General features: G+C 44.1%; 1 protein-coding gene across 2 annotated transcripts; it reads right to left on the reverse strand.

The window, feature by feature from the left end:
• Positions 1-390: 390 nt before the first annotated feature.
• PRPS2 (phosphoribosyl pyrophosphate synthetase 2) lies at positions 391-27,367 on the reverse strand. 2 transcript variants are annotated; one of them, XM_077343236.1, is made up of 7 exons: positions 27,142-27,367; positions 14,025-14,208; positions 10,457-10,555; positions 8,727-8,851; positions 6,422-6,595; positions 5,178-5,337; positions 391-2,445 (listed from the first exon to the last, which is right to left on the reverse strand). In XM_077343236.1, exons 1-7 carry the CDS (start codon positions 27,261-27,263, stop codon positions 2,353-2,355), a joined length of 957 nt encoding a protein of 318 aa, XP_077199351.1. In that variant the 5' UTR covers positions 27,264-27,367; the 3' UTR covers positions 391-2,352. The 2 variants fall into 2 exon arrangements, with proteins under 2 accessions (XP_077199351.1, XP_077199353.1); XM_077343238.1 differs by lacking the exon at positions 27,142-27,367 and adding an exon at positions 24,086-24,104.
• Between the last annotated feature and the right edge of the window lie 599 nt (positions 27,368-27,966).

Below are 27,966 nucleotides of genomic sequence, written 5' to 3' on the forward strand. Positions count from 1 at the left end.
CCTGGGAAGAGGACTGTAAGATGGACAAGATAATATCTAGGAGTGGAATGTCAGAAGTACCTGCTGCCTGATCTCCTAAATCTTTCAATTCTACTCTAGCAAGAAAAGCCGATTTTCTTGCACTCTGCTTTTTACTACTTAAAGGAGCCTCAATGTGTCTTGAAATCACCTGCCGTTCTTCTCCTCACAGTACACATCCTGGGGAGTAGGTGGGGCTGAGAGAGCTAGGAGAGAGCTGTGAGGAGCTGGTTGCACATGGAGGAGTGGAGACTCAAACCTGCTTCTCCAGATATGTTCATTTAGTTTATTGTCATATGCAAACTGGATGTCAAATTACGTTCTGCTCTCGCATCAGAATGTTGAACAATGTTGAACACCACCACCATCCTATAAGGATAACAGTTTGAAATTTATTGAGAGGAAACAAAATGTCAGCAACGTTTTGCAAATTTGAAACAGAGACCTGATCACAAACAAAATGTTCACAAACAAAACGTTTTCAGTTGGTACAGATTTGGTTAAGACTGTGGCATAAAAGTAAAGATGGTAAAACAACAACTGAAGGATATAATCAGTCTATGGAAGTTAAGTGAGATGCTTCCTCTTGCAGTAGTGGCTCCGGCAGCTAGTGAGCTTGGAGGAAGGCTCCTTAGGCAGGAAGGAATTTTCAGAGCTCGTGGAGCAGAGTGGTAGAATAAGAGCCATTTTCATCAGGGTAAGCTGAAGCCTATAATTACTATTTCTCTCTGTCCTTGTATTTGTCAAAGCACAATAATTAATAAATGCATCTGAATTTACATCAAGGCTAGCAAGTGAAAGCCATTTTAAAATTCTATTCAGATTTTCATCAATATGTTCTGCTTTTGCTGTGAAGCCTAAGTTTACAGTTATCTCCAAAGGGCAACATCTGTGCAGTGCTATCATTACACAACTCACATCCCTTAAGAAGAATTTTTGGCTGTTGCCATCACTTAATCTGTTAAGAATGCCAAGACTGGCAGCTTCCTTAATGCAAGGTTAGCAACTAATTTCAAACTCTGGACTGCTCCATTCGACAGCAGAATGTTTATTGAATTGTTTCAGTTCCCACGAAGATGGAATGTATCATGTTTGTGGGAAACATTTTTTGTTCAAGGGTAATACAGTAAAGATTATTATTTTTGTAGTTTCTTTTTTACTTTAAGGATAATAACAATCTCCATCTAGAAGAGGCCAATTTTAGAAATACTATTGCTCAGACTTCTGTAATGTATAAGCCCTGATTTTAAAAAAACTGAAGGGCAAGTGATTACGGAGGTGGAAGATTGGTCCTTTTTACAATATTCCTCACATACTGTCTAAGTAGCAAAAGATGAAACATTCAAGGCCTCCTATATTACCTTCCCAGCATGAAAGCTATTGTAACATGGCTCCTTATACAACCTAGATAATGCCAGAAGCCCTGAGCCATAAAACTGGTTCAAACTGCAGCTCCTTTCCATGCCAATGGCTCTCCAGTATCCAGGCGTACATGTGGACTCTTTCAAATATAACCTGGGGTCCCATGATGTGGGAAAGAGAAGTGTTGCATTGTGTGTGCGTGTGTGTGTGTTAGTGTGTGTGTGTGAGAGAGAGAGGGTATCGCATTTTAAAATGGCTTCATATGCTCTAAATCTAAATTTTAAAAAATCCATTCACAAAGCAAATATAGAATGCTCAGAAAACCATCTATAATTCTGAGACTAAGATTTAATATTGTGCAATCCTAAATAGGTCTACTCAGAATCTTCATAAGTCTGTTCAACGAAATTTACTCCCAGGAAAATGTTAAGATTGTACTGTAAAAATGCCAGTAAGTCAAATGGACTGTGGCTGGAAGCCAGCTAGGAGAACAGACATCCCAGAACACGTTGTTCTCACTTGTCATTATTGTACAGACATTTTAAAGAGATGTATAAATTGCCCTAAGGCAATGGATCTGCTAGCTTAAGACCAGACACTGATGTCTTCAGAAGAACAAAAATACAGGACCTTTAAAATGTCTGTTATGAATCTAAGATAAAAGTTCTGTGTGAAGTTTTACCACTATCAGCAACAACATCTCCTACTACATACAAACTCCTGAGATAACTTTGGCCTTTGTCACATAATACTAGTCCATCTTAGTTAAATTTCCCCATTTAAAGCCCCAAGAGAATTGGTAAAAGTTCTACCCCCAAAAAACAGAGTCCATTTTATATACCGCTATGATGACATACAGTTCTTATGTGAACAGGGAATATATGAAACTTTCAGACATTTAGTATCTTAACAATGTGCTGCATTTTTTTAATATGATGCTTCTAAACGCAGCTTGCAGATGTTGGTTGCCAGTTATAGTGGGACATGGCTGAAGAGGTAGGACACAGATTCGCCGTTGTGTGTTCTCCGGATTGCCTCTGCCAAAATCATAGATATATCAATGACCTAGAAGACAAGAAGACGGTAAAAAAAGTTGAAGGCAGGAAAAAAAGAGGAAGAGCTAAATGGATTGAAATGAAATGGATAATAATGAAATGGATAATAATGAAATGGATAATAATGAAATGGATTGATTCAATAAGCAGGGCTGCCAGACCTGGGTTGGGAAATGCCCGGAGATTGGGGTGGGGGTGGAGCTTGAAGTGGGAATGGTTTAGGGAGGGACTTCAATGTGGTTTAATGCCACAGTGGCCATTTTTCTCCAGGTAAACTGATCTCTGTTGGCTGGAGATCACTTGTAGGTTTGCCAGCTCTGGGTTGGGACTTTGGGGGTGGAGCCAGGAGTGGGCGGGATTTGGGGCGGGGAGGGACCTCAGTGGAATAGAATGCTATGGAGTCCACCCGCCAAAGCAGCCGTTTTCTCAAAGGGAGCTGATCTCTGGCACCTGGAAATGAGCTGTAAAGCCAGGAGATCCCCAAATGGGTGTAATAGCAGCATCCCCAACTGGTTGAAATAACAGGAAATCTCCAGCCACCACCCAGAGGTTGGCAACCCTATCAAAGAAGCAAGTCATGGCCTTCAGTTTGCAAGGCCTGAGTTAGGCTACTAATGATAGGACGGATTAGAGGTCAAGTTACAGGGGTGTCATAAGTTGGAGGCAACTTTACGGCACATAAGGCACACGGAGAAGATAAGAAAAAGTAACCATGGCTCACGCAAACTACTTTCAGTTTGACTTACCTTGTCCGAGAGGAAAGCAGACATTAAGAGTGTAAGCACAAATGTGTTGGCCTACCTCTGACCACTAGAGGGCAATGAGAAGCCATCTGAAACCACATTGAAAGCTGTTTACATAAGCCGTGTTATTTTGAATGAGCCGGCCATGAGCCAATGGTTTGGTAACTTTCCACAGATTTCAGTCCAGTAGTGCCTTAGATACCAGTAAGACTTTCAAAATATACGTTTTCGAGAGTTGAAACTCCCTTTGTCAGACAGAAGAGTAGATTTGACTCTCGAAAACTCATACCCTGGAACTCTTGTCACTCTCAAAGCCATAACTACTGGACTCAAATCTAACCTCTTGCAGACCAACACAGCTACCCTCTGAAATTACCTTTCCAGTGTTTAGGCATCCAGTCAGTCTAAATATCACCAATGTCTGGATAGGACCCTGACCCATTATTTATATTTCAAGCATATTTGCTATGGTCTTTCAAAATAAGAAGTGCAACTAGGAGCCATACTTGGCCAAAGAATTGAGTGTGCACTCCAAGCAGTGTTTGAGTTCTCATAGCACCAGCCATGCTGTTTTGGTGGTTTAAAGTGTCTCTGTCAACTGTGCTTGTTTGCTTCACCAACTTTTGGCTTTCTTAAACTCAGCCAGCTGCCCGTATTAATCAATTCTTCTGTAACCTAATGGCTGAATTACTGTAGTGCATTCTGCACTGGGCCGCCCTTGAAGGTAATCTGGAAACTGCAGCTGGTTTGGACAATTATGTCAAGGGCAGCTGACAAGAAGACATCCTGCCTATTTTAAATAACAGTTTGTTTTGGAGTGCAATTTAAGTGCTGGTTGTCATACTGTCATATCTAAAGATCCATTTCTCCCTACGCATCAACAATAGGCCTCAGCTTGTCCCCTACTGGCTGATCCTCTCCTGGCTGGCATCAACAGTAGTCCTTGATATTTCTATTGCAGGTCCCCCTTTGTGCCCCAGGCTCCCTGAGGAAGCAGGAGGGGCACCATGTGTGGAAGCTGCTAGAAGTTATGGCAAGGACCATTTATTTGCCAGGGCTTGTAATGGTGTGTAGACTGCAGGCATGGAAGTATGTGTATTATCTAAGGTTTGACTGTGGTTTGTATGTTTTCCTTTTGGATTTGTAAGCCTTGAGCCAGCCATAAAGGGTGTGAATATTTGAGTAAATAAATATGGTACTGCAATGGCTTTGACCTTTCACTCCTTCCTCCAAGTAAACACTTTCTGAAAGAAATCTCTAGGCTGAGTCAGCCTTAGAAGTCTTGGCATGCTGGGAAAGGCCCCAGAATTCTTTGTAAAAGAGCAGCCCCCTTTTTGACCCAGCTTTCTTTTGTGATGACTCATGCTTTTATGTATGCAAAGTATTTTATGCATAGTGGCTTTAGCCTACAAAAATTATAAACATTGCAAAACACCAAAACCTAGCACCAATAAGACATAACCACAAAAACAAGCCCTACAGCTGCTGGATGATGGATGAGATGGACTGGGTAGCTGAAGCTGCTCAATACTTCTTGAAGCGGCTTGGCCTGACCCATAACACACAGCGCTTGTCTCCAATCCTATGGATTCCATTGTAAGGCTTGGAGGTGACACAGCAGAAATAGGTGTTGTCCCTCCTGTGCAGTATTTGTGGTAGGGGGCACTTTGGGCCGCAGCAGGAGAGGCAAGGAGAGAAAATCCTGATCCATGGGCAGAATTCCTTCTGTCCATGGAAACATGTCATTAGATCAAATCCTAAATCTGGCACTTATCAACTCTCTCAGATTCACAAGACGTATTTTGATAGCACAAGAAAGGGTATTTCACATTCTCTCCTATATCCTACTTTTAGATATCTAAATTGTCCAAGAAGCAGAGATAGTAGAGTGTCTCAAGATATTATTTCTTCAATTTCTTCTCTATGAAAGCCAAATTAATCTGATATTTCAAGGTACAGCTCCTCAAGATGAGCAGCACAAAATACACTAGTACAGTACCTGAATCTTAGGACAATGTTTCATTTTTTCTTCCTGTGGAATTGTGTTCGTTACCACCACCGCTTCAAAAGCAGCATTATTGATCCGAGAAATAGCGGGACCAGAGAAAATTCCATGAGTAAGAATGGCATACACTTTTGTTGCTCCTGCAGACACTAGCCTATAAAACACAGGGAAGGAAAAACACTAACTAAACATAAAGTCATAATTCCACGCAGTGAGTTTCAGGAACCCGCAAACCTATTTACCTCTGTGTTTCTACCACCAGTATAAACAAAACCCTTTTCAAGGTAAAAAAAAATGCTGTTTCAAGAGTCTGCTGGCTGGGGTGGATGACTTGCTAGGCTGATGGAACATTCTGTGATCTGTATCCTTTGGGGACTTTGAAGTACTTGAACTACATAATAAAGCTTTATAATTGTCTGTTTTATGCCACATGCAGTCAAGTAAGCAACCACTGCAGTGGCAAATGAAAATTGCTCTTCTTCTAGCCAAGCCCTGAAAAGTAATTGCAGCCTCCTCCTTTCTATCCAGGTTCATTTTCCCATGTCAGTGAACAGCACATCTTGATCAAACTCAGAGAATTAAATTCACACAAGGCCTTGTATAGAGGTATTGTCAAAGTCACCAGATGATATCCAATTATTGGATGAAAGCCGTTTCCATACAGGATATTGTAAATTTCGTGGGCACTGCTGATAACGTGCACTGATAAATATACGGTGCTGATCTGGTAGCAGACCAAGTGTATAAGATGGATAAGTTCTGTTTTATCAGAGGTTCTATAGTAGAGTATAAAATAATGCAGTTCTACAAAGACTGAGCTTATTCTGAAATCTCCAACAAACTGAAACTCAATAAGTGCAAAAACAGTCACAAGTCTGAAGTTTTCTGAGAAAGCTTTTCTATTAACCAAGTCTATCTAAATCCCTTAGAGCCTCTTGTGGCGCAGAGTGGTAAGGCAGCCATCTGAAAGCTTTGCCCATGAGGCTGGGAGTTCAATCCCAGCAGCCGGCTCAAGGTTGACTCAGCCTTCCATCCTTCCGAGGTCGGTAAAATGAGTACCCAGCTTCTGGGGGGTAAACGGTAATGACTGGGGAAGGCACTGGCAAACCACCCCGTATTGAGTCTGCCATGGAAACGCTGGAGGGCGTCACCCCAAGGGTCAGACATGACTCGGTGCTTGCACAGGGGATACCTTTACCTTTACCTTTTTATCTAAATCCCTTAGGGTTTATACTCACTTGTCTGCTGCATAACATACTGTGCCGCATGTGTCTGCCATGTCATCCACAAGAATTGCTACACGGCCAGTCACATCGCCAACCAAGACCATTCGGTCCACCTCATTGGCTTTCTTTCTTTCTTTGTGAATCAGGGCGAATTCAACGTTAAGTCTGTCGGCAATTGAAGTGACCCTATAATGTTTGGATACAGACAGTGAACATTTATCTCAAAATAAAAAATGTACAAGTAAAGTCATATTTTGATAGGCTAACATTATCAATTTCATGTCTAGTTACCCACAGATAAGCAATAGGAAGGATCGAACTATAACATTTTCAGTTGGGTCATTTTCCACTGGGGATACTCCCCCGCCCCCGTTGTTCCTCGGGCATTTCACAGAGAGCAGTGGTTTTCAGTACGAAAGGAATAACCGGGCAAGTTCTGTTCTGCTGTTGGAAAATTTATTCTGGATCCAACCTTTTATACAGCAATCATAACCATACTATCTGGAAGTCAATTCCTCCCCCCTTAAAAATTAATATAAAAACATGGCTGCACTCTGTACTTAACAGAGTTAATATAATCAAACTTGCCAAGAATGTAGGGAAGAGCTTTTATTCTGCATAGTATAGTCTCACAGACTTTCAGAGCCTGGGACTATGATCCGCCTTATCTCACAAACTCTCTGTCTCATAGCCCTTCCAGCAGCATTTCAGTTCCAGACAGAAATAACAGTTGACGATTTTGGTTTTATCTTTCCTCCCCTTTCTTCACCAAGCCTCTCAATATCAATTTGATTGTACTTAAAACACAGTGGAATTACATTTTACAAATACGCGTATAAATGTTATGGCTGCCAAGCCGATGCTGCTGAAAACATTTCACTGTGTGTGGTGTTTATAGTATTGCCACATGGAATACCCTGATCCCGTCAATCCACTGCAAGCCCAGGCCAGCAGCCAGTAGGAATCAGTGTTGCTGCCATGGAATTTTACCCCAAGTCACCGGCCCTCTCATGTCACTATCATATAAACCTACAATTAGGTAGAAGCATCCACACTGGCTTCTGTATGGTGGAGCAGTGCACCCTGGCAACAGGGGATCCTTGGGAGTTCTGGCAATCTGACCCTTGTTTTCTGTTCCTCTGCATCCTAGATTTAGGCTGAAGGAAGCATCATAGAAGTAAAGTCCCATCTACTGATGAAAATCTTTTTCCAGAAGAAACAGCCAGTTTGGTGTAGTGGTTAGGAGTGCGGACTTCTAATCTGGCATGCCGGGTTCGATTGTGCACTCCCCCACATGCAGCCAGCTGGGTGACCTTGGGCTCGCCATGGCTCTGATAAAACTGTTCTGACCAAGCAGTGATATCAGGGCTCTCTCAGCCTCACCCACCCCACAGGGTGTCTGTTGTGGGGAGAGGAATGGGAAGGCAATTGTAAGCCCCTTTGATCCTCATTTGGGTAGGGAAAAGCGGCATATAAGAACCAACTCTTCTTCTTCTTCAACTATGGGATCTAACTCACAGACTCAGCTGGATCCAGGCCAAATTTTCCATTAACAAAAGGTGCACGGTAATTTTGGCCAACTCTCCCTTCCTTCTACAAATTCCTCCTGCCTTCTGCAAACATGACAATTATTTACTGTGCACATGGGGTAAACCTCTCACACCAAAATACAGTACAAAAGGAAAGGTCACACTTCTAAGTAGAGGATGACTTCAAGTGTGAGATCAGCATGTACTGTACCAATCCAGGAGGTAAATGTAACCAGAGGGCTGGATCAGATGCTAGTTGCTTCCTTACAGAAAATACACCTTTGTGCTAATGAGTATATATTTTATCAAAAAAAAAAAAGAAAATATAAGGAGTGTAAAATGGATAAATCCCAGGAGAGGTTTATTATTAAATGCTTCAATAGATGGCTTACACGACCCACAGAGCTAACTCTCAGTGTACTACTTTCTGTACAAAATAATCCAATTAAAATACAATAAATGCTTACCTACACTTCAGCAGGGGCAGTGAGGTGGGTCTCATACTAGAAAAAGGAAGCTTAGACAGCTCCAGAGAAGGGGGAAGAGGGAGAAACAGGAAAAACTGCAGCAACTGGGCTACAAGAAGCAAGCAGCAGGGAAAAGCTCCTTCCTTCTGTGGAGGGACTCAGCTAAGGAGGCCAAAAGCAGGGGAAAGAGAAAAAAGAATGGTCTTTAGAACACTGCGACAATCTTAAGCAATACACTGCTTTCCCCTGTACCAGTTCACTTAGGCGGACAATGAATGAATACTAGACAAGGCAACAGAAGGTGCTTTCTATGTGTTCTACCTCTTTGCTCCACCTGCATCTGGTGAGACGATGACACAATTTCTCCAGTCCACAATATTTTCTTTGATCCACTGCAACACTGCTGGTTCTGCATACAGGTTGTCTACTGGGATATCAAAGAATCCCTAAAGATCAGAAGAGAGGAATTAGCCTTTGTGTCTTAAACTAGGGTAGGCTTTCTGAAGAAGGATTTTATGAAACTCTGGGTTTTCTCGATGGACCTGGAAGGGTTTCCTGAATGAGTGGGAGTTAATGATTTTTTATATATATTTTATCTCTCTCTCTCTCTCTCTCTCTCTCTCTCTCTCTCTCTCTCTCTCTCTCCCCCCCCCCCCCCCCCATGACCAATGATGGGCCCAGAGGGGGGTGGGAAGAAGAAGGGTCCTGGGTGAGACTGTATGATTTGCATGATTGTGCCACTTCAGGGGTTTCTAGATGGTAAAAAAGTTGAGAAAGGCTGAACTAGGACTTGACAAATCCCAGTTGCCAGGACATCATGGCACCTAGAATCATTTATTTTAAGTGTCTTCTGGTGGTCTTTAGTAGAAATATGGTGAGGGATAGAGGTTAGCTTTTGTGTTGTGATGACAACAATGTTTACCTCATTTATTTATTTACTATGATACTTTTGTTATAGTTTTTTTTAAAACAACAAGAAACTTAAGAGCTTAGGGGTTTTTTTTTTCTGATAGTAATGTTTGGTTTCTAAATTTTTGGGTGACTCTTAGGTCTGCTGAAAATTTGTTAAGGTCTGTGTTAAACACTGTTGCATGTGGCCTGCACCTGCCAAATTTTTAAATCACTATCTCTGTCAAAAATTCTGACAGAAACAACCAATGGGGGCAAAAATAATATGGCTGGGATGCACAGAAACAAGATGTGTTAAAATTAATGGAACAGGTTTGTGAAACTTGGCCTCCGGTAGAAGGGTAAGTGCTATGTCTAATATACTCTGTGCACGTATAACTTGTTTGGAAATGCTCCAAGAGCCTAGTTCCGAGCTTTCCATTGGTGGAGTGTTTTCACTGAAACAACCGAATCTAGAAAGGAGAGAACTTCAGATAATATTAAGAGAAAAAAATATGGACATGAACTACTGAAGTCCAGTGAATTTCAGGACAAAGACTGCATAGGACACACTAATTTGAATAAGTTCACTGTCTCCAGTTGCACTGCTTTCCCATACCTTTTCCAGGTAAACTCTTGTATTTTCCTCTGCTTACTGGTGTCATTGTTTACTTTTCTATTCTCATCCAAACAGTCATCAAGGCTTTTGAATGATTATCTTGGATTTTCCACACTTTACAGCCCCCATCTAATAAGTTATGAATTCCATGACAGTGAAATTCCTGGGAGTGAAAAACAGATGTCTCATTTGGCCTTGAGAAACCATCTAAGCTTCCAGACTATCTCAGGCTCACTGTCCAAAACAAGCGATTTGATAGAAGCTTGGGAAAGAACACATTTTCATTTGGCCTGTAGCTGGGCCCCAAATTTGGAAGTAAGAGAGAATTGAAATGCGAGAGTGCTAGGCTCAATGCAGCCCTGGCAATCATGACTATGGAGATCCTGACAGTTTTAGCTGCCGCCTTTTTTCACTTTTTCGCTAGTCGAACAGGGAATAGGCTCTGGTAACAGAAAACTGTCCATGGGGTCGCGATGGGTCGGACACGACTTCGCACTTAACAACAACAGAAAACTGGACTGACGCAAGAACAGCACAAATTTACCTGTATCTGTGAAGCATGCAAGTCCATTGTGATGATGTGGTCTGCTCCAGCAACTGATAGCATATTGGCAACAAGTTTTGCAGAAATGGGAGCTCGGCTCTGAAGGCAGAAGAAGCAGATTTTATGTTTTTTGAAAACAAGTTGTCAGACCTCCCCATTCAAGTTACATCAGTTAACAGTGAGATTACGACAGAGCGTATGGTAGGTTTATTCTATACACAATTAATAAAAGGCAGTAACAATAATACATCATAAGAGAGCCAGCATGGTGTAGGACAGACCTACACCACACAAGGTATAGGTCTCATCTCACAAGGATAAAAGGGTGAAGGAGGCACCCTGAGTTTTTCAAAGGAAGGATGGAATAAAAATGTCAATGTAAATATGTACTTTTAACTAATATATAAAATTAACTATCACTTGGCAGAATGGTACTAGTTGTTCATACGGAAATTATTCTTGTTAGAACTATTCTACTCAAATCCTTGAAATGCAAGTGGTACAATAAGGCTCTTGAAGCTCACAGGAAGTGCTCTTAACTTGTAAAATTGAGCAAGTTTCTCAAGGCAAGACCAGAAGTTTGGAGTACAATCAGCTGAAATTGGCTTCTCCCTTTTCTTTTTTCAAGCCATGCGGGACCAAAACAGCCACTTTGAACCAAAACAGCCCCATGGTGTTTCCAGAGTTGTCCTCTCTGTGGAGTCATCGCAGTGGCTGCTGGCAATCAAAACAGGGCTTTTAAACTTAAAAACTGGTGACCAACAAACCTCCCCTTTGCAATTCATAGGCGCTCTAGTCCTTTCAGTGCTGAGATCAATAATGTCAGCAGCAGATTGAACTTTGCCTTGTTGCTGTTGATGCAACAGCACCGCCAGCAAGCGTTGGGTTGTCTGCTTCCTGTATTTTTCTTCTTTGCCACATATCTGGAAGTGAAATGCGACTGGATACCACTACTTGCCCTCTCTCAACAGCCTCATGCAAATGCTAGACTGCATGGGGGGGCAAGATATAATTTTGCAGGAACCCAATCCTACCTACAAGGTAAGTGGCAACCTCTGAAGATCACTATGATCTTGAAAGCTGCCAGGAGAATTAACAGGGTTGCCCTACCTCTGTTCATCTCCTGGCACAAGTCATCCACTAGTGAGCAAGGCTATTTAACCAGGTTTGAAACCAGACTGGAATAAATCCAAATAATCCAATTCACTCTATAGTTCTTGAAGTTGCTCAGGCACCACTTGTTCTCAATCACCTTGCTCGAGAACAGTACTTTAGAAACTGGACAGTATTATTCCACTCCCCTGGGCTATTTAGGAGTAGACAAACCACCACCTGCTTTATGGCAGGAGAGACCTCCCCCTTGCTTGGGGAGGCCTTTACTGTCCCTTAGAGCCAATCTACAAGCCCCACCCCCCAGCAGATTTAAGCATCCAGGAGGGGCAAGGGTCATATGAGAAGGATGTAGGTCTCAAACTTCCAACACTGGACAAGTTAAAATGTGTCTCACACAATTGGACAAATCAGCACCCCAGGACCATCCAATCCTGTCACTATTAGTGTACAGTCCAAGTCAGAATGGTTGCAAGAGTTTTTATCTGCAAAATAAAAGCTGCTTGGTTAAGACAATTTTAATCTTTAAGCCAACAGGGAGAGAGAAAAATTAAACTCGAGTTCTGTTCCAGATTGAATTCTCCTGCAACTGTCCTTGGGCTTTAAGGCAAACACAAATGCCCTGGGGAAATGGACATGCCTGAACAGCCTGCGTGGTTGACCCATACGGATTGGGCCTCAGTATTCCTTGGCATGTGGATGGTAACTTCTTTTCCTCCTCAGGGCTGTAGCAAAATCATAGGCACAGAACACTTTCATTACACTTGACTGGAAGGGTCCTGTGACCAGCCGAGAAACCAGCAGCTTGGCTTGTCCTTCCAACCTGAGGGTCAGCACTAATTCAAAGCTCAAACTACAACTTATTAATTGCAAACCAACTTTGTGCAGCTTTCTTCAGCAGGCTGGAAACACAGCAATTTCAGAACAATCTCCTCATCTGCTTTACGAAACTAGCTTTCATTATTTACAGCACTGTTTTAAAATGGAAACCAATAAAATAAAAGAAGATAGGGCCGTTTTCCCAAATAGAAGATTCCTCACTTGAATCCCACTTGTGCTGTACTCCTGTCCCCATTTCCCATCCAGCAATCCCAGGGAAGTCAAGAAGGTTGGTGCTTTATGTGGATGTCTGTGCCATCAAGTTACAACCCAGCAAGGGGCTTTCACGGCCACTACAACAACAGAAGTGTTTGTCCTTGTCTTCCTCTGCAGAGCATTCCTATTCAAGTACTGACCCTGCTTAGCTCCCAAGACTGGGTCATATCATGCCACCCCTGCCAACCCACCAAGTGGTTCGGTTAGCTAGTCCAGCCTTTCTCAAACTTTTTATCACTGAGAAACGCCTGAAACATTCTTCAGGCTTCAAGAAACCCCAGAAGTGGCGTGATCCTTCAGAATATGGTTGGAAAGCAGGGCTGTGTACACACCCTCCTGGAGCCCCTCCCCTCCCCAGCCCCTCCAGGACTGTCACTGGCCATTTGGGGAGGTGGGTCGATTACCATATATGGTCAATATCACCCAATAAATGTTTAACAAATTAATATATATATATTAAAATTAATTAACTCCCATTCATTTAACAAAACCCTGGTTCAGAAAGCCTGATCTAGTCAAATACATAAAGCCACCATTATTGCATATTTATAGAAACAAGAACCTTACGGGGGGAACTTCCTTTCTTCTCTACCCCCCCCCCCCCAAGCCAATGTTCAATCCTTTTCTTTCTGGGCCATCTCCCTGAGGTTCAGGGTAGATATCTATCAGCTTTCTACCAATAATCCATCAATTTTCCCTCACTCCCTGTCTCCCCTCACCTCTTTTAGGTTAGTCCCCCCCCCTTCTCTGGCCTCTCTCACCCCTCATTTCTCCCCTCATCACCGGGCATTGGGAGCTGCATCATTCTTTAAGTACTCTGTGCATGCACAGAAAATAATTGTGTTTTAAGGGATTTTTTTTTACGTTTAAAGATTTTTCTACAAGGCTGGGAGGGGGAGTTCCCTCAAATGTGAAGAAAAATCTCTTTTCTTTCAGTGCTGATTGTCCCATATTTAAGAAATAGATATGCAGATGTATCCTATTAACATAAAAGGTTCTCACACATTTACAGTTGCATCGAGATGACATGAAGCAGATCAATATTGCTTTGGAAAGGAGACCTGTATTGCTAAACCAGGGACATTGTTTCTGGACTTTGTGACTCAATGCTCTGGAGTGCAGCCCACCTAATTTTTCATGATTTGTGGGATGGCTGGCGAGATCAGGGATGTAGCCATGCTTGTAGTTGGCAGCATTGAAACAATAGCAACTTGGAAGTATATTCCACCTACTTTAATGAACTTGCTACCAATCAAGAACCTTAGGGGACAACCTTAATTAGTCTAGCTCATTCATGAAATGAAATACATTTCTCAACTTGCCAAATGCTACTTTGATAAGCCGATAACTGCATCTCACCTACCTTGTCTTTTTTATCTTGCCTGGCATAAGGGAAACATGGGATGACTGCGGTAACACGGGAGGAGGATGCGATCTTGCAAGCATTAATCATGATGAGAAGCTCCATCAGATTGTCGTTTATTTCGCCACAACCACTCTGGATAATATACACATCTTCCCCTCTGACACTTTCACCGATCTCTACACTAAAAGAAAGGGACAAAATGACGACGGGATTAGACCTTTCCAGATTGTCTACTTCTTCAGGCTAACAGCATAAATAGTCATTTGCTACTCAATTTTCACCAAAGCTCCCAGTAACCCCCCAGAACGCCATATCAATAACAGTACAGGCCTGCTACACAAGTCTGTTTGTTCAAGCTGAAAAACCACCCTACACAATGTTAACTTGTGAGGAAATGAGGATTGACTTTGCACATAGTAGACTACTTAAGAGACTTTTTCCTTCAACAGAAGACTCACAAGTTGAAGGAAGGCTCCTAAAACTGGTGCAATCTCCTCCAGCCTCGAGCAAGTTAGAAAAAATGGAAGCATGCCATTTTTGTACGTTTTTAGAGTTTATGTATCTCACTGACAAGATAATATACTCTTTTTGAGAAGGGGCAGAATAAAAGTTGAAACATAATAAAATAACTATTTTGAACTTCTGGGAAGGAGGACTACATGAAAATGTGATAGAAGAAGAAGAAGAATTGGTTCTTATATGCCGCTTTTCTCTACCCAAAGGCGTCTCAAAGCAGCTTACAGTCGCCTTCCCTTTCCTCTCCTCACAACGGACACCCTGTGAGGTGGGTGAGGCTGAGGGAGCCCTGATAGGAATGCTCTGTGAGAACAGCTTTATCAGTGCCGTGGCGAGCCCAAGGTCACCCAGCTGGGTGTATGTGGAGGAGCGCAGAATCAAACCCGGCTTGCCAGATTAGAAGTCCATGCTCATAACCACTACACCAAACTGGATATTTGTGTTCATGTTTATTGGATTGCTGCCAATTTCAGGAATACCATCAGTCTCCAAGTATCTTATATGTTCATGTCCAGTAGAACTTTAGGGGCCAGAAAGATTTTAAGGGTAAAATTTTTTCAAGAGGCAGAGCTTGATTCTCAAAATTTTCTTGTTTCCTAGGGTGTTTCTGGTCTAAAATCTAATCATTCCACTCCAGAATAACGTGACTGTCCTCTGAAACTGTCTTAACTTGGTGGCATTCAATGTGTTTTATCTGGCCTCATTTATTATAGACCAAAGGTGCTGGCTGCTTCTTTGAGGAGCTCTGTATTCCACTGTGACTCTAACCTTTGTTCCCCTTCAGGCCTTTTAAGAATATGTCCTCCAACTGCAGTGAAACCACTGTGCTGGAAAAAGGACAAGCTTCTGAGGGCCAGCAATTCTGCTTCATCTCCTCTCGGAACTGACTGGTATGTGAGGAGATTAAGCATTTTCAACTCTATGATTCTAATGTAATCTTATATGTGAATTAAACTGGCAAAAGGGAAAAGTCATGATTTAGCCAGAGTTAAGCACAAAAGTATAACTAATTTCACTATGAAGCTATAAGCTCGTGTAACTCTTACTCTGAAAAGTTAAGAATGCTTAACAGTGATTTGATTGCAACAAAAAGTTTGCATCAGTCAACCTGTTACAGGACTTCACTTTAATCCAGATACATCAAGGACAACATTACTAATTAACCATGTGGGTCTCTCCCTTCTCTCCCTCCCACCAAGTTTAAACAATTTTTTTGCAGTGACGGTGCAGATAAGGTGCAATCAAATGAGGTCTACCTCCCACAGAACATCTCTATTTGTTTTATGCAATTTATCAAATCCAGCCATTTGGAACTTTCAGTTCATTCAAAGTCCAGTAAATAAATGCCAACAAAGCCCTTAAACCACGGTGAGGTGGCACTGAGCATACAAGGGGCATTTAAGCTGAGGCTTCAAACTTTAAATATGTCCATTTTTATACAAACTGGTGATATTGAGCAGTTAGTGGCAGATTATGCAATGGAGTTGCCGGAGCAGAGCTAAAAAAGATGATTAAGTTCTGAACTGGGGGTCAGCATCATTTGCATTAAGACTAGAAATGCCTTACAGACTAGAACACATTCCCAGCTAATACAGTATTGGCTGTCAAAAAGCAGAGGCCAGGGAAGCCCCTAACCAATGGAATTATTTCAGGCTGATTTATAGGCAAGGTTTCCAAATGACAACCCAAGTGCCACTGATGAACATGGCCTTAGCTTTTGACCTGGGATATCACAAAGAAAAAGCTCATTTTAAGCCCTGCTAACTTTTTATTCTTACCTTTATTCTGTTCATAAATTAGATTCTGCTTTGGTTTCAAACTTCTCTCCCTCACTTTGATAGCATACTCAATCAATCAAGCAAAGAACCAGAAAAGGTATTGTGTTTGGAATGGCAGATCAGCTTTCTTGAGTCACCCGTGCTGTGACATGTTCATAAAGTGTTATACTGGGGGGGGGGGGGGGAGAACGTGTCCACATCTGCTTCTACTTGAATTCCAGGCTCTATTGAGAGCAAAGGCAGTTACTCTTCACCTTTTTGTTTTGGAGTACCCCCAATTGCTGCAGCCTGAGGATAATCAAGGAGATGCAAGCTACCACATGTATGCTCAACCACTGCCTGACCTAGGCCAAAATATTCAGAGTGGGAGGTTGTAAATTTCTCATTTTGAGATACAGTGAGTCCTAGCCAAGACAACTTTTAGCTCACTCCTAAAGAAACCTAAGAGCCTCTTGTGGCGCAGAGTGGTAAGGCAGCCATCTGAAAGCTTTGCCCATGAGGCTGGGAGTTCAATCCCAGCAGCCGGCTCAAGGTTGACTCAGCCTTCCATCCTTCCGAGGTCGGTAAAATGAGTACCCAGCTTGCTGGGGGGTAAACAGTAATGACTGGGGAAGGCACTGGCAAACCACCCCGTATTGAGTCTGCCATGAAAACCCTGGAGGGCGTCACCCCAAGGGTCAGACATGACCCGGTGCTTGCACAGGGGATACCTTTACCTTTAAAGAAACCTGCTCTGTACCATATAACTTCTTTTGACCCCTTTACTGAAGAGCTATTGCCAATATATGCTTTACCTTTTAAATTGAAATGAATACTGGTGATTTTAAATCTTTATATTAAGACTACAATTGCAACCACTGAAGAAGTAACAGAAAGTGGGATTGAATACTTGGGACCCCATTCTGGTTGCAAAATTATTTAAATAACCTAGGACTGCAATTAATAAATCTCAAGAAGATATTACTTTTTGCCTATTGGTTTCGTTTGCTTTTGGATATATTTCTACGAGAAACCAATGGTGTTTTTTTATATGGACTACGTATATTCAAAGTCTGCTTACTCATGAAATCCAGTAACCATTTAATCTTTGTACTCTAGCATGCTTCCAAACCATGCAATGTCTGTTCTTATTTTTTTTGGCAACATGGTAGGCTACTGATAAGCAAGTGCCCTGATGCAGCACAAAGGGACATCCTTGCAAACAGGTGCTTCCCCTAGTTGCAAAGCCTATTTGAGAAGCTGAGACGGCACATGCAGAGACCCAAGAAAAACACTTGCAGCAGCAGCAACAATCATGCTTTCCTTGGGGTGGGTGGGTAAGAAGAGAGTTTCCACCTGTTGAATTGGGACAGATATCATTCCCGTTTAATGCTCTGAAGATTGAAGCACCAAGTTGCTTTATGGAGTGAACCTGGCATGGCATTTTTTGTATGCAGCCTTGATTAGGTTATCTTGCTTTGTTAGATTAATCAGGTTACTGTGAGAGCAATTGGTTGGCTTTTCCCCCTTTCTCAATATCACATGACATAGCTTATGAACAGAACACAGCAGGTAGCTTACCAGCTTATATAGCTTGTTAAGAACAAAGCCCACTTCGGTTCCCTAATTATACCGTGACTCTTGTTTTTCTAGCCCCTGAAAGCAGCCAGAGTAAATTGAAGACATTTAAACACTTGCATGTGTCATCTTAATCTCCTGCTTTTATCAGAAAACTGGTCAGAGGGGAAACAGGCAGAATCAATGCAAAACAAAGGACTAGCAGGTGGAAATATTAAGCAATCTGTAGCAAAGGTAAGTAGCAAAGGTGAGGTGGGGCCATGGCTCAGAGGGAGAGCATCTGCTTGGCACGCAGAGGGTCCCTGGTTCAATTATAAGAATATACAGGTAAAAGGACCAAGTAAAAGGAATCTCCAGGTAAAAGGACCCCTGCCTGAGACCCTGGAGAGCGGCTGTGAAAGTCACACAATTCTGGACAGTTCCAGGGTCTGATTCAGTAGAAGGTGACTGACTGCTTCAAACAGTGGTTCTCACCATGCCATTTGGGAGCCGAAGGAAGCTATTTATTTATTTATTTATTTATTTGCTTGCTTGCTTGCCACTCTCCCCAGAGGCTTACTCAGCATTTGTGGCTTTTTTGAAATTCTGGGAGATGGTGAAGGGGGGGGGGGTGAGAGATAGAAGAAGCCCTTGAGCTGAAGGCAAGTAAGTCAAAGTACTTACAACCAGCCTGCCAGGCAAACAGGATTTCTCTTGATACATTATCCTGATGGAACATTTCCTCCCCTGAGGCTGTCCCTGTCCTAAATACCTGCAGAGGCACATGCACAAAAGGAAGGCCTGTCTTCTCCAACACACTCTCCCTTGCTGCCTTCTCTAGACAGTGTTTTCAGGTGTGTATGTGGAGATCAAGTTGGTCTGAAGCAGCAGACCAAAGTTTGAGAACATTGTTGATCTTAAAGGCCCTGCTGGACTCAAACTTTGTTTAGTGGCTCAGGCTGAAGGAGGTTGCTTGCACATTGCTAGTTAGGAGTGCCGACTTCTGGTGAGCCGGGTTTGATTCCCCGCTCCTCCACATGAAGCCAGCTGGGTGACCTTGGGCCAGTCACAGCCCTGATAGTGCTGTTCTGACCAAGCAGTAATATCAGGGATCCCTCAGCCTTACCTACCTCACAGGGTGTCTGTTGTGGGAAAAGGGAAGGGAAGGCAACTGTAAGCTGCTTTGAGACTCCTTTGGGGAGAGAAAAGCGGCATAATAAGAACAAACTCTTCTTCTTCTTGTGTAGGTAGGGCCCAGTGCACTGCTTTGCCTGGGGGAGGGGGGGGGCTATAATGCTGTTAAGACTGCCCCTGGTGGAAAGCTTACTTGGTCTACCCTTGCCTCCAGGAATGACATGACATGTAAGGTTTGGTCACTGCCTTCTTTTTGGATGTTTTTTGTGCTATTAACTTTTAAAAACTTTATCCTGCTAACTGTAGCAGAGTTTTTAATGCTGAGCAGGTACAACAGGGCCGTGGTAGGGAAACAAAAGCTTATGAGAAGGCCATGCTCTTGAAGTGCATATTGAAGTAAGATTAAGGCATGACATTTTCTGTAGCTCTTGTGTCTATCAATCAACCCTACTAAATGACAATGAGCAAAATGCAAGGGGCATACAGCAGTCATGTATTTCTTGGGGTTGATGGTATGCTTTGCTGTGAGACACAAAGTGAGCATTGCATTGGAGACATGGTGATACTTAGCAATCCCCAGCCTGTGGGCCACGGACCACATGTGGTCCTTCGACTAATTGGAGGTAGGCCCCAAAGGACGCCTTCTCCCCCCCCCCCCCCGGCCCTTTACTTCATCCCCCCCCAGCCCTTTACAACACACTTCATTGTTGTGGCATGTCTGTATCTTATTTTGAAGGGATGTTTAAACATTACCGTAGCAATCAGAGAGCGCTAGGGCAGTGGTTGAGAGTAGCGGAGTAAACTACCCCCCCCACCGGGCCTCAGTAAAAGGCGTTGAGTGGTCCCCGGTGATAAAAAGGTTGGGGGCCACTGGTGATACTGATACAAAGTCAACAGCTAGTTAAATAGCTCTACTGACATCATTTCCCTGATGATACCCATGTGTGTCAAAAGGAGGTATTATTAATGGATGTGCTATGGCTAAGGTCTGATCCATACATATTTACATGCTTAGAAAACATATATGTTGCCTTATACTAAACTGGGAGAGGTAGCAAACACAACTGAAGACAGAATCAGAATACAGGATCATCTTGATAGGCTCGAGAAGTGGGCTAAACTGAATAAAATGAAGTTCAGTAGGGACAAGTGTAAAGTTCTGCATTTAGCGAGGAAAAACCAAACACACCAATATAGAATGGGGGAGGCTTGTCTTGACTGTAGCATGTGCAAACAGTATCTAGGAGTCTTAGTAGGCCATACATTGAACATGAGTCAACAGTGTGACTCCGTAGCTAAAAAGACAAATGGTATTTGGGGCTGTATCAAACGGAGTATCATGTCCAGATCATGGGAGATGATCTTTACTCTGCTCTGCCCTGGTTCAGCCTCACTTGGAGTACTGTGTTAAGTTTTGGGCATCCCAGTTGAAGAGGGATGTAGACAAACTGGAGCATGTCCAGAGGAGGGCAACAAAAATGGTGAGGGGTTTGGAGACCAAGACATAAGAGGAAAGGTTGGGGGAACTTGGTCTGTTTAGCCTAGAGAGGAGACGACTGAGAGGGGATTTGATAGCCATCTTCAAATATTTAAAAGGCTGCCATATAGAGGATGGAGCAGAGTTGTTTTCTCTTGCCCCAGGAGGATGAACCAGAACCAATGGGATGAAATTAATTCAAAAGAAATTCCGTCTAAACATCAGGAAAAAGTTCCTGACAGAGTGGTTTCTCAGTGGGCTTCCTAGGGAGGTGGTGGGTTCTCCATCTTTGGACATTTTTAAGCAGAGGCTGGATAGCCATCTGACGGAGGGGCTGATTCTGTGAAAGCTTAAGGGAGTGGCAGGTTACAGTGGATGAGTGATATGGTTGTGAGTGTCTTGTATAGTGCAGGGGTTTGGACTAGATGACCCATGAGGTCCCTTCCAACTCTATTATTCTATGATTCTATGATTCTCTCCAGAAGACTTTACACACAAGATAAAGTGGTGACACAGACCCTGAGTTGATAGAAAGGACTCCAGGAAGAGAAACACAATTCGAATGCTCCCCTCTTAAAAACTCTCTGCAAACAGAAAACCACAAGCTAAATGAGGAGGTAGACCCTGTTTCCTTGTAGTCCCTGTTTTCTATGGAGATTTTTAAAAATGGAAAACCAACTTCAAAGGTGGACCCCCCCCCCAACCTCAAGTCTCAAGCATTGCAACTCTGAGGGGACTACCAGCTATGCTTCTTTCACGCATGAAGGAGGCTCAGGTAGGCAACATAGTTTAATTACCATTGCGTAAGAAACAGTTCCATAAAATATGAGCATAAAAAGATCCAGCTCACCCCCTCCATCTATCACTAATACCTTCATAGTTAAGAGGGACCCTCCTGGATCACAGCTGAATGTGGTGTTGTTGAATGGAAGCAACAATTATTATGCAAATCTCTTCCAAATAATTAAATAACAGTTTTATGCAAGTCCAGCTTCTTAGTACAGATTTCTACTAAACAGTACAAGCACTCAACCATACACAGTTTTTCTTAAAATGCTACCAACCAACACAGGAATTAAGAAAACTTTGGTCAGTGAAATGTTCCTTTCCTTTTCCAATATGTATATAGGAATTCCTATATATGTCCCTGTCTGTTAAGTTTGCTTGCACATAACAGGACACATATAACAATGTGAACTTCTGGAAGTGACTGAACAGCTAAGAAAGCTGGACATGCTGAGAGGCTGTTGACTTTGGGACTCGCCCCCTGAGATGGTCCAACAGAAGAGGAGTTTGTTGACCTTCAGGGCACAACTTAGCAATGTACACAGGTACTGGCCTCAGGGACTGAACGGGGGGGGGGGGGGTGTTGTGTCTGAGTTTCTTACTGGGAAAGGATTGCCAGGATTCTGATACTGAGACAAGTGGTTAATTGTTCACTTCTATTAATGTGTAATAGTGAACACGTCCTTGCAAACCCCTTAATAGTACGGCCACAAAGGCTGATGAAAGGCCTCGAGGGGTTCTAATTCTGAGGATCATATTCATATTTGCAAAGCAAAACATCCTTTGAAGAACACAGAAAATCTTAGCTGCCTTCCATACCCATACAGAGAATGTTTTAAGAAAATATGGGAAAACGTATCACATGCAGACTATTGTACAACACTCAGGTACACTATGAAGTTGCTGCTGTATAAAATGTGAAACCATTGTAGCTGTCCGAGTGAACAGCAGAATAATAAGCATCTCTAAGTAATTTTGCAACAAACACACAGCAATGCAATAAAACATAGTAAGAGAAAACTGGGGGAAATGTTAGGATTTTTAAGGTACAATGGCTGCCACTATTGGGATCCACCAGTCTAGAAAATTCCACAAGTTAATATTTCCCATTAAACTAACTTGGTGGCTAAAATGTTGAATGGGAAAGTAGTGGTTAGAGCAGGGGTGTCAAACTGGCCCATTCAGAGCATTTATCTGGCCCATGAACAACTAGTGGTGAGGAGAGGGAAGGCAGGAGGCTGCTCAATGGGTGTACATAGTGAAGTGTGTGTGGTTGAAGTTGTCAAGAAACAGAAAAGAAATTGCTAAGGTCAAGGGTATAGGGCTGAGGTAAACTAAAGTGGGGGTAATAGCTGTGAAGGTGGGGAAACAGGAGGTGTGGTGTTTCCGCCCGCCACCTCCTACCACTGCTCAGTGTGGATTGGCAAAGACACTGCATGGAGAGGTGCAGCACAGTGGCTAGTGATGCCACCACTGCACCTGACAGTGACTGCGAGGGAGAGGGGGTTAGCAAGAACGGATGCGGAGCAGCAGTTTGGCTGGGGTAGGCAGGGTAGAGAGGAGGAGAGCTGGCACATGAATTGGGAGGCAACTGGACTGTCTTATGCATGCCACTCAGAGGAAAGGCTTCTGAGCCTCGGGAGTGAGTTGAAGAGGGAATGTAAAAAGGAGTGCCACTGCACGACTGAACAGCTCTGGAGTCAGGAGGCAGAGTGAGTGTCAGGGAGGCCGGGGTATAGCAACCTCACTTCTCCCCCACAGCTTTTCCTAACCCATGAAGAAAAGGGGCTGCAGGAGGGCAAAAAGCATTGCTTAGAGCGGTGGTCCCCAACCTTTTTATCGCCGGGGACTGGTCAACACTTGACAATTTTACTGAGGCCTGGCGGGGGGGGGGGGGGTAGTCTTTTGCCAAGGGACGTTGCTACGGCCTGAGCCCCTGCTCCGCTTGCTTTCCCGCTGGTGCCCCTGATTTCCAGCCACCCACTGGGGGGGTGCTGCCAGCAGTAGCTGCGCAGTCCCATGCCGAGGGGGAGCCCCAGCTATGGCGACTGCTGGAGAGCACCAAAGGTGAGCTGGTGGCAGAGTGGCAGGGCAGCCACAGAGGAAGCAGCCGGGAGGAGGATGAGGAGGAGCCGCGGCCCAGTACTGACTGATCCACGGACCGGTCCCGGTCCCCGGACCGGGGGTTGGGGACCAATGGCTTAGAGGTTATGGAAACAAATAGCAATGTTTAAGATCAAATAGTGATGTGGTGGCTGACCAAAAATGTCCCCATATGACAGGGATTTAACAGCAGTAGAAATATTGGTAAGTTCAAATGCTAAAATGTTTTGGTGGAAGCAACAAAGCAAAAGCCAGCAAGCTTTGTAATGAAGACACCAAGAATGAAAAACAAACAAACATATACAGAAGCGCTCGTAGAAGATACAAAACATGTGGCAACGAAATTTTATTCAAAGTGTAAGCTTTCATGTGCACAGGCACTTCCTCAGATATTATGTCATGGAATGGAAGTAATCAGTTCATACTTATAAGTAAGTGTGAGGGTACAATTAGCTGACAGATGGAAAGATGAATGATACCTCCCTCTTTCCTGTTAACTGTCCTTTGACTACACAGTAGAGGAAAGACATGCTTCAGAACAGGTGAACATACACTAGGCCTTGGTCAGGGCAACTAACCAACTAACCTATAGGTCACCTGTTCATTTTGCATGGTGTGTGCCCCAATACGCATGCATTTGTTAATCAAGGGTCAGCAGCTATTCCTACTAGCAAGGAACAAAGGCAGCAACAAAACAAGAAGCAATCAAGGTGAGAGTGAGTGCTCACTTTCTGAAGAATTCAACATCAGAAAAAGAGGCCCAATAAAGTGCGTGCTCCTTAGCTCTTCCAGCTCTTCTTGGCTTGCACAGCTACCATCGTATCCGCTGGACTCATCACTCTCATGGGTGGTTTTTATGTTTAAAGGAACACTAGCAGCATGCGTCTGTTATTTGCTCAAACCAAACACAGAGGTGATTAGTACGTACTGTGCATGTTCACTGAGATCACATGCTGGAAAAATTTAAGGAGGCAGGTACTAGTTGAGATGTTACAGCACCATATGTCAATCTACAACAGCTGAAGGCTCAACTCTATAGAGCTGACTCTTGAAAGCAAGGAGGCTCGCCTCCAAGTGTATATGCTTAGAACCAGCACTACAAGAATCCCACCAGGCCGGGGCCAGTTTTACCTCCTTGGGGCTAGAGATCCTGAGACTGTTTTGATTACAAATGCTGGCAGGGGCTCATGGGAATTGTAGTCCATGGACATCTGGAGGGCCACAGTTTGACTACCCCTGCTCTATGGGGAGCATAGTGGAGGAGGCGGTCCCATAGATAGGTGGGTCCTAGATTGTTTAGGGCTTTGAAGCTACAAACCAAAACCTGATCCAGTCTCTGATCTGGAGTCAGTACAGCTGGGAGAGCACAGGTCAAATGTGAGCTCTCCACTGGGTCTCAGTAAGGATCCGAGCTGCTACATTTTGGACCAGTTGGAGTTTCTGGAGCAATTAAAAGGGCAATCCTGCATAGAGTGAATTATAGTAGTCTAATCTGGATGTAACCACTAAATGGATTTTGGCCGCTAGTTCAGATGCCAACAGGTAAAGTGCAAGTTGCCATGCCTGGCAAAGACAGTAAAATGCTTGGTGAGCAATGTTTGTGATCTGGGGTATCCACCCAGGCTCTTGATAGTGGTCATTAAATTGTGAAATTTTGTTTCACTGTATCTGAAGAAGTGTGTATGCCCACAAAAGCTTATACATTGAATAAAACTTTTTTCAGATCTGGATTAACACTGATTAGCATCAGACTTCTGAGGGCCCACTTAAGGTAATTCACCCTGAAATCAGGGAAACCTTTTGAAAACAGTGTTTTAATCACTCCAAAACACATACACTTTATCCATTCTTAGATTCCACAGAAATCTACATATTTATTATTACAAAAGGCCTCATCTTACCATTCACTTCCCTTTTAAAGCAGATTGCTGGGTAAATATTCCTACACTGGATATCTTCTTATCTGTCTGGTGTAACTCAGAATTTTCATAAAATAGTACAGATGGATATGGGAAATGAACTCTGCTGCATATCATCCATGGTGTGAAAAACACCATTCCAAGGAGTGCTTACAATAATTTCACTGCCTCAATTACATCACAGTCACATTTGGTAGAGTTCTCTGATGGAAGAATCTAATTTCCTCAGGAACTAATTACCACAATTGGAGTGCAGAGGAAATGAAGATTCTCCCTTCAGCCAAAGGGTAATGATCCTTGGATAGGATTCCTCACAATGGAAAGCTTATCTGAAAAGGCCATATAGGTTAAAATTACCTATTTCTGTCTCAAAAGACTCTCTGCATTTAAAGGAAGCAATGTATAAACACGTTTCATTCTGCTTCTGAGCAGCCTTAAGAGAAATGGAGAGAAAATGACAAGACAACAAAGTTGGCTTCTTATGCCATGGGCTTTGAACTTTGGTCGTTCTTTACTAGTCAACCAAAACTGCGCTACAATTCTGCTTTCTGTGCATATACTCAAGTACAAATACAAAGGCAGATTTATACACTACTGCACAATAACTGGATGGGCTTTCCACATATAGGGGCTTCCCTATAGCTATAAAAGGGTAATTTCATTTCCCTTGCCACACATAAGGACCAACATGGCTGCCCACTTGAATGTATAAGGATACCCAGTCACCAAAAAGGACCCACATGGTTCCTGCTGGCAGAATCTTGAATTCAGCAGTACTTCTGGAGCACTCTTCTGTCCTACTCATGGTCAGCATTATCAATCCCTGCTTATTAGATCAAGCAAAGCAGTAGAGCTCGCTGGTGGATTAACAGAAAAACAAGGCCTGGTAGAGCCTCTGGGCTCATTAACACATTGTGAAAAAGGAGAAATATTGGGACTTGAGAATGTTTTGAATAAACATCAAGGAGGTAGCAAAGCAGGCAAATATTCTATACAGAGAGCTTATTATTATTATTATTATTAATTTTTTTTTAGACCGCCCTTCTCCCAATAGGTCTCAGGGCGGTTTACAACACAAATGTGTGATGGACACATTATGATGTTTTAATAATGTTTTCCCCTTCTATATGCACACATCTCTCTTCAGTCACATCCAATGAAGTGGGCTCTACCCTGTAAAACCCTGTCATAACACACTTAAAAAGGGGAGGGAGGTTGCTTGTACCACAGCAGACAAATAGCAGCCCTATGCGATATAACTTTCTGGGCATACACAACAGACATTTTCAAATATATAAATAATAACAGGCCCCACAAGAGATAGTAGTGGCCCCGACTTGCTAGTCCAGTCTACTGGCTGGCCGACAAATCCAGCTTTGCTGCTGTGTCTGGTGTAGAACCGACTAAAACTCACGGAGGTGCTGGCAGAATGCAGCCTTCACAAGGAGCAGAGAGGCAAGCCACAGCGCTGGAGACCCTGGATTTCTATCTGCTTGTTCTGCTGCGAGATTATGGTGTCTGAGCAGGACCACTGATTCCCTCGGGGCAGGAAAGAAACCTGCTAGTCTTTCCAGCGCCGATGGACTCGCCCTCGATGCCAGGCCCCGCGACCGGGACGCCAGCACTGGCACCCCAGAGGGTCGGCTTCCCGCCCGTTCCCCCATGCCTGATCCCGAGGCTGCCCGAGTCCAGCCCACGGGAAGGGACAGATCGCTCTCAAAGGGACCCCGGGCAAGCTGCCTCTGCGCTTCATCTCGACACCTCCGGGGTCCCCTCTCGCTGGGGCCCACCGCCCAGGGGCCTCTCTCCTCCGGGCACGACGAGGCATGCGCTCCAGCGGGGGAAGGGCCACGGCGCCCACATACCTGGTCTCCTGGTTGCTGAACTTCTTCGTCACCACCTTCCCCAGCTCCAGCCCCAGCCGGTCGGCCACGCGCTGAGAGAGGTCCTGGTGCGAGCTGCCGCTGAACAGCACGATGTTGGGCATGGCTGGGCACGCAGCGAGCGCGGCGGAGGGCCGAGCGGGACGGGAGCTGGGCCACGGGGCAAGCGGCACCGGCGGGAAAGAGCGGGCGGGCGGGCGGGCGGGCGAGGAGAGCGGGGCAAAGCAAGAGCGGCCCCGCCCCCTCGGGCAGGGACACCGGGAAGCCGCGGCCAGGGCCAGCCCCTCCGCTTCCTGTTGTGCTGCAGGGATCCGCTTTGGGCACAGGGAGGCCGAGGGCTCCTCTAGGAGGGACGCCGCTTGAGAGCCCCCCCCCCCAATACTTATTGAATACAAAGGTTGAGTCAACTAGACAGCTTGCAGAGTGCGGGAGAAAATCAACCCGGGGTCCTGCGTAGCTCAGGCGGCTTTCCACGTATCAGGGCGGCGTTTCAACATGTGAGCTGCTGAGTACGCGTGAGGCGGCGTGGCCGGCCTTGAGATGGGCGGCCTTTGAAAGGAGGCAACAAACCCGCCATTCCCCTTCGCTGCAGCCCGGGTTTTGCGTCTCGGCCACGACCGCTGTGCCGCGGTTGCAGGCGGGCAGCGCGTTCACTTCGCTTGAACTCTAGGCTCGCGACCCTCGCTGAACGCTTGCAGGCGTTTGGATATCACCTGTGCAATACGTTTGGCCTGAAGCCCCTTCACTGCATTTAGGCGGCGGTCTTAGCCGAAAGCTCCCCCAGTCACGGAAGAGTCCTGCATCGGG

The sequence above is a fragment of the Paroedura picta genome, chromosome 6 (assembly GCF_049243985.1).
Source record: "Paroedura picta isolate Pp20150507F chromosome 6, Ppicta_v3.0, whole genome shotgun sequence".
Taxonomy (NCBI): domain Eukaryota; kingdom Metazoa; phylum Chordata; class Lepidosauria; order Squamata; family Gekkonidae; genus Paroedura; species Paroedura picta.

Excerpts from the sequence above, each read along its gene's own strand:
- PRPS2 (XM_077343236.1), bottom strand. The coding sequence starts at position 27,263 with ATGCCCAACATCGTGCTGTTCAGCGGCAGCTCGCACCAGGACCTCTCT. Across the intron at positions 14,209-27,141 it reads TTCAGCAACCAGGAGACCAG|TGTAGAGATCGGTGAAAGTG; the intron begins GTATGTGGGCGC and ends CCTTTCTTTTAG. Across the intron at positions 2,446-5,177 it reads AACATTGTCCTAAGATTCAG|GTCATTGATATATCTATGAT; the intron begins GTACTGTACTAG and ends CTTGTCTTCTAG.